At 40.8% G+C, this 11063-nt stretch overlaps 1 protein-coding gene across 1 annotated transcript; it reads right to left on the bottom strand.

The window, feature by feature from the left end:
• Window positions 1-681: 681 nt before the first annotated feature.
• npc1l1 (NPC1-like 1) lies at window positions 682-10825 on the bottom strand (the record flags this gene model as incomplete). Its single annotated transcript, XM_063490410.1, has 21 exons — window positions 682-881; window positions 994-1156; window positions 1282-1395; window positions 1680-1911; window positions 2029-2179; window positions 2285-2340; window positions 2426-2555; window positions 2686-2813; window positions 4376-4566; window positions 4656-4745; window positions 4943-5208; window positions 5339-5453; window positions 5546-5728; window positions 6646-6774; window positions 7364-7536; window positions 7640-7740; window positions 7849-8072; window positions 8164-8457; window positions 8855-9763; window positions 9911-10064; window positions 10782-10825. Coding segments are annotated over 21 exons (4047 nt in total), but the record flags the coding sequence as incomplete, so codon positions are not given.
• Window positions 10826-11063: the final 238 nt, after the last annotated feature.

An 11063-nucleotide genomic window follows, 5' to 3' on the forward strand; every position in this document is an offset into this window, starting at 1 on the left:
CTATTTGAAAAAAACAAAACAAACACACACATTTCTGGACCCAAATTGGCCAAAACTTAAAAAAAATCCTAACATATATTAGAAATGTTTTAAAAGAGACAGTTTTGTGAGTCCTGGAAGTCATACAGTGGCAGCAGCACCGAGATAAAGAAAAGTGTTTGTGTATGATGAAATAATATATTAAATACATATCACAACAAAAATACACATTTCTGCGAAACCATTACAGTTTCAGTTTATAATCATGGAAAACTATAATGTTTTCAGTGGAATTATTCATTCACATAATGAATGTAGTTGATATTTTATCACTGATTGCACATTTTCCTGCAATAGCTGTGGAGTGTGTGTTCATTTGAATCAGTCACTTCTACTGTGAAGTGTTGAACAAAAAAATACAAAATGACTAACTCGTGATTCTTTGTTTAAGCCTCTATCAAATACGTTTCCTATATGTTGATTCAGGAAGCTTGAACCTCATTGCATTAGTCCATTGTGTTGCATTGCTCCAAAAATATTGCACACCTGTGTAGGTCCTACCTTCCATTATGGACAAAGATACACAAGCAGGTTAATGATTTCCACGTGGGGCCAAAATGTCATTTTCTGTGTCCATTGTGACTCTGTATGCTACAGTAATTTACCCAACCTTACCTTCAAAACTGATTTAGTTTTTTGTGCTCACAACCTGCCAGTTTTCCCCACCGTTTTTGAACCACTTTCATCCACGGTGTTAGAATACGGGTTCTGTTTTATTTCATTGCCTTCGTAGCTGATGTTATCATAAACTTGTCTCATGTGGCTGTTCGTCTCCGCCTTTTCCCTGTCCTTTTCTTTTTCCTGCTGAAACTGGAGCAGCACCGCTTTATTTACACCGGGACCTGAGAGAAAGGAGCACGACACAACGCAACAGCGAGACACTTAGTCTTCACCTTCAGTTTTAATAGTTTCTCTACTACACATAAAGAACCCAGAGGAAAATGATGTACGTACCGAAATAACTGAGTACCACTGGGAGGAATATAAGTCCGTGAGCCATTCCCAGGAGTGTAATGACAAGGTTTAACCGGAAGAAGAAAATCTGGATGAGCTGCGCTTTGGCAAACGCCAGCACGATGATGCCTGGCAGGTTAGTCATAGCAACACCAGCAAACACCTTAAGGGTGCAAAAAAAAGAGAGAAAAATTCATTTGAAAACATGTCTTTATTTTCCATTTTTGGTTCAAATTTTTCTTTAATGGGTGATTAACAACATCAGCTCTCGCTTTATAGTTTACTTACTGCGCTGCCCATTTTGGCCGTAGCCTCGATTGCTCTTTCCACACGTGTGGGCTTGGTGCTGAGTGCAAACGATCTCGTCATGTGCGACACAAACTCAACAGAGATGCCCACCGCCTGCAGATCGCACAGAAGATGTGAGTTAGCCTAGACTTTCACTTTCATTTAAAACATCAAAAATGAATCTCTGCAAAGCACGGGAAAAATACAAAAGGCGAGCAAATTTAGTAAAAATATTCACACTCAGTTGATTGTATAAGTTGGTCTCTAAAGAAACCCATTGATGCAGCTAATCAGCACCTGTTATTAGGCAGACTGGTCAACACAATGTCTTTCCATAACTGTGTCCGCACTTGAGAAAATGAGCCTCCTTCAGTCCCAATGATCTGATTTGCTCTTACCGTGACCAGATTGATGAGAGCCACTGCGTTATAGTCGATGCTCCACAGCGTCATGACACCGACTGTATCCACAACGATCATGACAATGGTGAACAAATTGAGCAGGCCGGAGCGCAGATCCAAGCCGAGCAGCAGACAGCAGACCACGAAGGTTGGCAGCAGACACAAGGAGATGTTGAAGAGTCCCTCATTCACAATAGTCAGGTACTGCTCATAAAATACGTAGGTTATCCTGGAAGGAGGAGAAACACAAAACATTGATCAGATAATACAAACCGCTTAAAGACTAAAACAACTTTCTGGCAGAGTGGTTGGAGCTGAGGTGCAGGGAAACGGGAAAAGCACATACGTGTAAGGGAACACTTCAAAGTCAGGCGAGGTGCCTGGCACGCGCCTCATGCCTAGGGTGATCTCGTGAGCGAGCTCCCTGGCCATCTTCAGGGCAGCGGTGAACTCCTGGGAGTTGGTCAGAGGCGTGTGGTAAGCCATGAACCGAGAGGCTGGAGAGACAGGGGGGTAAAAAAGGTTTTACTTTCTATTTTTTAAATCTCTTTTTGAATGAATAGAATCACTTCCACTGCTATGCGGTGTTTTTGGGGACCTACCTATTATTTCCCCACTTTCATCTCTTACCACTGCTTTGTCATACGCTCCTAGACCGCTGTTTAAAAAAGACAGTAAGCCATGAGATTTCCGTTTTGATGTTGGGATTTATTAGTGTGTATGCGCAAATTTACAATACAAACCCTTTGGAGCACTGCAGGTCAGGCCTGTTAGTCAGAAAGTCAGGAAGGTAGAGGTTGAATTCTGCCACAGTGGGCCTCACCGTATCATCATCAGGACGTGCCAGACACCTTTTAGTACAGATTAAACCAGCTGTTGAGACAAATAAGAAGAGTAGGGGTTAATGAAGTCATGTCTTTGTTCATGTTTAGACAGTAACATCAAAAACTGTGTGCAAGTATGTTTTTTTTAATGCTTTTTTCATTTCAGAAATGATTCTCACATTCGTTTGCAGGACAGAAATGTCCTGCATTGGGACCGTAGGTGTACAGACGACAACATTTGGATTGGGGGTTCAACCAGTCAATGAAATCATCCACCCACGAGTTTGCAGGGATAGCCACATAGGATCTAAAGTTGAGATCATAAAATAATTAGTTATTCTCATAATCATCAAATTCAGAAAAAGGTAAGAAACAGCAATACCTTGTTAGTCTGTTGAATTCAAAGTAACATTATCCAGCACTTCCAAGCAATAATTCATCATTTTATTCCAAACTTCAGTTGTGTTTTAAGGAGTTCTGTGCTTGAATACTTCCTGGCCATTTTTCTCTGTCTGTCTCTATGCTCAGTATGCTTCAGTAAGCTAACAGCCTGTAGCTACTTCAAAAGTATTAATATCAGTCTCATACTTTGTAAATTTCAAACCATCTATCTGGATCTGGGATTATGTACTGAATATTTCTAAATAACTACAGCTGTGTTTAAGAAGGCTCAGCAGCACTTTCACTTCCCGAGGTTGCTGAAGAAGAACTGTGTAGATGAGAAACTGCTGGTTTGCCTTCTTTCGCTCACTGAAAGCATGCCAGCGTACTGTGTTACAGCGTGGTCTGCCGGATGCTCTGCAGCAGATAAAAGAAGCTACCCCCAGGGTAATAAAGACAGCCTGAAAGCTCACTGGCTCCGCTCTTCCGTCCCTGGAAGAGACTGAAAAAGCAAGATACCTCTCAAATGTCTTAAAAACCCCTAAAAACAGCTGTCACCCTGGATACTTGCTATTTGACCTGTTCCCCACTGGTAGACGCTACAGCTCCATCAAAACAGAGGCAAACAGCTCAAGCCCTGACTCAAGCAGGGTTGCTGTAATGCACCATGACACTTTCTATTTAATTCTTTGCTCCTTTTTTATTCATAATCATTCATTATCTTCTACTGAAAGGACTGACTTTACTGTGGGAATGACTTTGTTGTTTTATTGTGTGAATGGCTTGTTTTTATGCTTGGGGCACCTGCACAATTAGCATCTCAATTTAACTATTTTATAACTCAAAGATTATTAAAGGCGTTCTGATACAAATCTTTCAGTTAAATTTATTGGAGTTCTTAATGATAGATTTATTGTTCCTGTTTTATGAGATGCTGTTTGCCAGCTGATAAGGCTGCTGATAAATACGGCTCCATAATTCTGCTTATCTTGAGGAAACAATTGTGTTTTGTTACCTACGACAGTCTCAGTCTTCTTTAAGCCGTCTGATCGAATATATCAAAATGTAAAGTGTTTAGGTGAATCACAGGGAAGCTGGGAAGATTATTTTGTGCATCAGAAGTTTCACATCTGTCAGAACACAGTTTCTGATTGCAAGTATATTTCGAGAATAATTATAGGGGATATCTCAGTGATTGCTTTCACTAACTGGTACTATCACTCAGAGACACCCTTTATCTGCTCTGTGGCAATTATGTTGCTGAGTTTATCATTAACTGATCTGACTGGAAAAGGGGTAAGAGGTTGCTACTACGATATCAGCATGGTCAAGGATCTGTTGTGATGTGAAGGACACATGCAAATTATCAGAAGTGTTGCAAGCAACTGGTAGATACAGAGTTTAAGTGAGCAACAATGGTATAGAGTTTGCTTTTAAAGCTTAAAGTTTCCCGTGCTCAGATTATATACAATGAATCCACTGACTCACCGTTCAGGGTAGTTTGTGGCGTACTGGATCTTCTGAGTCAGCGAGAACTGATCACAACCCACGCTGGAGCAGACTGCATTCATGCCCTCCACAGAGGTGAAGTTGAACCCCTTTTTTGTTACAAAATAAACAGGGACGCCAACTTCAAAGTACTTGTTCAGGTACTGGAAATAGGTCAGCATGTACGACTCCTGCATCAAAAACAGAAATATCTTTGTAAACAGGTTTAACAGGAAGAAAAGAGTGTCATGGCCATTTATACATAACTGTGCTTACTGACCTGAGGCATAGCCAGCTCCTGATCCAAACCCACTTTCACATTCATCATGAGGAATAAGGCTCCACAGAACATAAAGATGAAAACTACTATCTGAGGAGAACATAGAATAGAGTGAATTAATCAAATATCTGTTTAAAAACACACAAATCTCAATATGAGTTTGTGTTCATCTCATTAAATTTCATCTCGCAGGATTTCACATCAGTGGGACAGCTGAGGTCAGCGGTTTAGAATAACTGTGGACTGAATCTGTTTTATGTTGTTGATGAGGGATTAAGAGGCATTACCACTATGATCCTGGTGTAGCGGTGCAGTAGAACAGGGGCATAGTATTTCTTCATAAATGGCATCAGAAAACCCTTATTTGGCTTTTTTGGACGCTGTTTTGACACTTTAATGCAACAGAGAAGTTCACAGTGGTTGTTGTCTTGGCGCCGGGCATCCAGGGACAGCAGCGCAACAAAAGCTGTCATCTGGAGGACAAAGTCCATGAGCACAGCCAAAGCAGCATATAGAGCAAAGGACTTCACTGCTGGCATAGTGGACAGGGCCCCTGAAACAAACATGGATAGAGGGTAACGCACCGGACAAAACACCAAGTCCAGCTTGGTGTAAAAAAATGTATTACATTTTTAAAGCATTTTTAATAATAAGGATTCAACTAAGGATATCAGATTATATACCTAGGAAGAAGCAGACAGACTCAGAAAGACTGCACAGGAGCATGCTGGGAGCCACGTTTCCAAGGACACGCCCGATCTGCTCCTCTCGCGTCTCGTGAGGCCTCCGCACATCTCTCTGGAAGACAGGAAGAGTAACTTAATAAAAATTCCACCATGTTAAAAAAATGGCACCATTGTACATTTATGGTGCACATAGATATACAATACCTGGTACTCCAGAACAAAGATGAAGATGTTGTCAGCTCCCACGGCGAGCACCAGGAAGGGAACGACCTGAAGGATGACCAGTGAGGAGGGTATGCCAATCCAGGAATAAAAACCCATTGAGGCCAGGACAGAGCAGGCGACCACCAGGATCCCACCCAAACCAACCAGAAACTTAGAGTCTACCTACAGGACAAAGAGATGCAGATGTACAAACGTCTCAGTGAACCCATTCACATTTCTTTATTACTCTGTAGTAAGAACAATACTGCTGACATAGGCATACTGTATCAGCTTCTCCTTATCACGTACAGTAGGTGATATATACTATTCTATCATTTTTTTCTCTCTGTACAGAAGCCAGTATAACCCAGGGGCATATTTATGCTCACATTTTGACAGCAACAACTAAATTCATGTTTCAACAACTTAAAAAACAAAACAAAAAACAACCCGATTATAACACTTTCAGCTCTTGGTCAGAGGGTTTAAAAAGCATGTTGTTTCTAGTCAAATATGGCTTTATCTGCCATGTTATCAAGGTTACTGCACACTATTATCTAATCTAGGTCAACTGGACAGCAGCTAACAGTTGCATCTAGCACCACACAGCAGATTAAATGTTAGCAAAAAATGACATTATTCTGATATCAAATGAATGCACATTTAACACTTATGTTAAATCCAAACATAAGTGTTAAAGTTTAAGTAAACCTAACCCTTAAATGTGTATTCTTATGCTTTGCAGTTACTAGTTAGCATCAACGATCTTACCGAACATTTTTAGAATGCTAATCAGCGCGAAACAAAACATATAGCTGAGAACAACTAAAAAGTAATTTCTTTTGCAGATGCTAGATTTGGAAAAATGAAAATACTGACATTATAACTGTGCTACATCGAAATGTTTGGGCTCCATCCTGGGGAGAACATGAAGGTAGGTGTTAAGACATTTCACCTAAAACCACACAAGTGAAACGGCAGAGTGTGGCAGGGTTTATGAACGCCCGTTCAAAGACTAATGGCACTAAAGGGATTAACTGCTGATTTGCAAGTTGCAATACCCGGGAATACCTGATGTTACCTATTCTGCGTAGACGTACCAGTAAGCGTTTCCATGAAGAGTACTCTCCAAGTGCCACAGCGATGTAAACGAAAATTACAGCATAGCTGATCATGAAGATGGGGATATCTTCTGCAGTTGTTCGATTGATCTCGTCCTCCAGAGATCTCTATTAACAGAGCAGAGAAGTGAGTGATTAGATGTGTTAAAGGTCACAGAGATGCCAACTTAACGTTTCTTAGAAAAACAGCAACAGCAAGTCTTTATCAGTATGCCTGTTAATTGCTTCATTTTGCTTTCTTGAGCATTTTGATCTTCATTAGATAGGACACGACTGTGAGCAGGCAGGAAACGAGTGCAAAGATGGTGTAATGACACGTACAAAGGTCCCTGGACCACCTCAGACAAGTGACACGTGGCCAAGGCCTTAATGGACCTTTTCTACTCTGCTTCATCACTCAAAGCGTCTTACACCTAATTCACCGAATCACACAAGCACTTTTTTCTAAGTGATTCATTTCTATTTCACATTCACACACATGTGAGATTCTTACTCTGCACAAAGCATTGGGAGGAACTCAAGGTTAATTATCTTGCCCAAAGATACTTTGGCCAAACCTGCCGACTCTACTTCTTGAGGCACAGTGACTCACGTAGATCACAGGTAACTGCCCCAAAATCCCAAAATCCACCCGGATTTCTCATTTGAACTCAAATTTTGTAAATATATGAATAATGCGTATTCATAGAGTTTTTACCTCTGCCATGTATGCAAAAGTGAAGCTGTTTTTCGGGTCTTTCTGGTATTCTTGGACGATTTTAAGAAACTCTTTCTCCCATTGCATAGCCACTTTGAATTTAGGGTCACTGCGAGCATAGTTGTTCAGGGAGAAGGTCAGGATGAAGGCCTCAGCACTGCTGAACGCATCATCTGGGAAAAGTCAAGTGTAAATTGTTCAAGTGAGTTAGAAGCACCTTTCTGTGTGTTTTACAATAATTTCAGGGATAAAACAGTGGTGCTAAAAGTCTCTTACCCTCATATCCTCCCACAGCCAGGAATGGGAAGACTGGAGCTCCATAATCAGCCATGCAGCTCATACCTAAATCTGTGATGTCTTTGAAGGACAAAGGAGAGCTTGAGGAGAAGTGGAAAAAGGAGGAGAAAGGATGGTTTTATGTGCCGGAAGGTGAAGTTTATAAAAATGAGCGGTGTTGGTTGCTGTTTTTTTTAATGAATTCTTACCCAAGGCAGTAGATGAGGTGGTCTCTCCAGTCCACCTCTTTGGTCACTCCCAGCTCAGTCATATTCACTTTAGCGTTAATGTTGTCTAGGCTGTTCTGGAAGTACTGTGGCAAGCTGTTGACTGCACAGTCAGTCAAGGAAGGGTTGTTGGGATTTAGCGGTGCAAAGCACACATCCTTCAAACTTGCTGTCCGGTTCAGATCATCCGACCAAAACTGAATATTCTACAAACAGAATGAGGCTGGCTTCAGTTAGTCAACATGGAATGGTGCACCTTTTCAAACACTATCAGCAGTCAGCTTTGACTTTGAGTACCTGTATTCGTGTCTGGAGTTCCAGCAGCTCAATGATGAGCTCTTTGGACATTATTCCACTAAAGTTTTGCGGTCCAAACAGCAACGAGTCATAAATGTGGCCTGTTCTGCCTGGTGCTGTCAAGATCACTTGATTTGTCCTGTAGAAGGGGTCAAAGTACGTGTCGTGGAATTCTTTTTCTTGGCGAGCCCGGCTGTTAGGGGCAGACCAAAGTTCAACTGGATCGGTGGTCAGTTTGATGTCTTTGAGGCCAACAGATAAAACAGCCACGGCAATAAGAGCCAGGAGGAGGACCTTGAAAAAAGATCAAATATTCTTCAGGCGTGGTGTCTTCGTCTGGCTAACAATATACTTTCTCTTAAATCCACTGTGTAAGGTAAGGTTAACGCAAGAAGTCAGAAATGTGCAAATTCTACTTCAAGTGGCTTTGAAATGGGAACATATCTATACTGAAATAATAAATAAAAGATAGATAATAGGGAATTATCAGTATTCTTTATGTTCCAAATGCCACTTTGAACAATAAAAATGCAATCTTCCTCATTTTAGTCCACTCAGAGGTTGTGTTGCTATAGCATAACTGGGTTTGGTATGAACAGCATCTTATGATTTGACTTTAATTCTTCCACTAAAGCTAAAAGAAGGCCTAGTGGGTACATACGTCCTACTTTTACTGGATCAAAGTACTTACAGTGAGGGGATAAGAGGCCATGATGGTTCCCCAAATCCGGAACTGTGAGCTCAGGTAAGCCTGAGCAGCCAAGCTGTTTGTCTCAGCACATGTCACCTCTGAGGGATGGATGATCTTCTCAGTCACTTTATCACTGTCCTTGTCTTTGCCTTTATCTCTGTGTATTCCTTTCTTTTTATTTTTATGAGATGCCACCCACCAGGAGACAGAGAGGTATAGGACAAAGGAAAGTATCAGGAGAATGAGCAAGATGATAGAAATTACAAGGTAACCATTGGTGCCCAGCAGTGTAAAGGGGCCAGCGATCGGTGGAGGAGGTAGCACACTCGGACACGATTCTTGGCAGTCCTGGCAGGAGCAAACGTCCCCTCCCGTAGGTGTGGTCTCATTACACATCAGAGCGACCCCGTTGTAGGGAATCACACCTTCTGGCACCCCTGTGGTGTCTCCTTCTTGTATTATTTTAAAGTCAATGTCCAGAGGAGCCAAACCGTTACTCGAGTCCCCTTGGAAATCGTACCAGCGCTGGGGAGTGCACAGCTTTGCCCCATAGCGACCACACATGGTGGCAATGGCATAGCCTCCAATCGTGGCAGGAATCCTGACATTTTTACATGACTGGAAGGAGGTATCTGCAAAAGTCTTGCCGATGAATGCCTGGTAACCCAACACGGCCTCCCTCGTCCTATTCAGCTCAGTGACATTCATCACCCTTGTGACCTTAACCGTTTGGCTCTGGTTAGGACTGCAGGTGTTGATGCAGTGCAGGTGAGCAAAGTTGTAAGCACAGGAAGGGCAGCGGACGAGAACAGCCTTGGACAGGGTCAGGCTCTTTTCCAGGGATCCCAGCTGTTTGATCGTACAACAAGCATATGTGCTGTTCTCTCCCTGGTCAAACATGGGGCACACCTGCAGCAGGAACAAATGCAATTATAGAAGGATTCTAACACGCACTTATTGAGAATAGACAGAAATCTACCTCTGCCACACTTCATTCAAACTTCTTCTCTTACAGCAGTTCACTCCACCTGCTCAAGAAGAAGGATATACACACACCTGTTTGAGTATCTTGTAGTGGTCTCCAGTGATGAGTTTGGCACGAGTGTAATTCAGACATGGGACGATGGGATCAACGAGGGTGTTATTTAGCAGCGGGTTACGACCACACTCATCATAAAAAACACAATATCCCGGCTCATGCTGGGCCTCTGTTAGACTCTGCATGGAAGAGACGAGTTTTCAAGAGTAAGTACAATAAAGGCAGCAACAGCGCTTTTAATGTAGAGTCTGCTTAGAAATCAAAAACGTCTCAGCACAGATGTTCGATTATAAAAATTATTTTCCTACTCACAAACATTACAGTTAACATGAAGTGATAAGCTCAATGATATGTTTTCCAAAAACTTGTAAAAGTTTGATTGTGTTTATTATAATGCCTATAACAGTTTTTAAGAATAACTCGTAAAATCTCACAGCCGTATCACGATGACTCTAACGCTACATGGTGTCCTGCCAGCTCAGCTTCTTTATTGCCAATTTGCAACAATAAAATAAAGATTGTACTAATAAATTGCACACGTTCAAGGTTAATTATAATCACAAACTACATGCGTGCCTACAATACAAGATAAAAAAATGTAAATACAATAAATTTTTAAAAATAGTGTTTGATTTCTGTTGGAATATAAATTGACTTTTATTTTTTATAGTCAAACACAATGTATTTTTGTAACATGCAGTGTGATTAAAGGTGATTGTTGTCAAACCTACAGGACTTAAAAATGTCATCTCTAATTTTTTACAGTTTAAAGCAAAGGCAAATAAAATGTCATGATATAAATTTAATCACCTTTAACACGAGAATAGAAATTTGGGGGAAAGTCACAAAGTTTTAAATATAATAGAAATAACAACAACAAATAATGATGATGATAATAATATTATTATTATTACTACTACTACTACTAATAATAAAATGTTATATCATACTTTGCATGAGAGTATGTGAGATAAATATAATTGTGACGACTACATTTGAATGGTCAGTGATGTAAAATGTTTGAAACAGCTTAAAAAAACACCCATATAGAAAAATATTAAATGCACATATTTATGTATGCATTATGTGCATATGTTCAACACAGTTTAATCTAAAATCACAACAGTGATTTTAACTGAGAAGCTGTTTGCACACCTTCTTCTCTAACCT

This window comes from Pelmatolapia mariae, linkage group LG12 (assembly GCF_036321145.2).
Source record: "Pelmatolapia mariae isolate MD_Pm_ZW linkage group LG12, Pm_UMD_F_2, whole genome shotgun sequence".
Taxonomy (NCBI): Eukaryota; Metazoa; Chordata; class Actinopteri; order Cichliformes; family Cichlidae; genus Pelmatolapia; species Pelmatolapia mariae.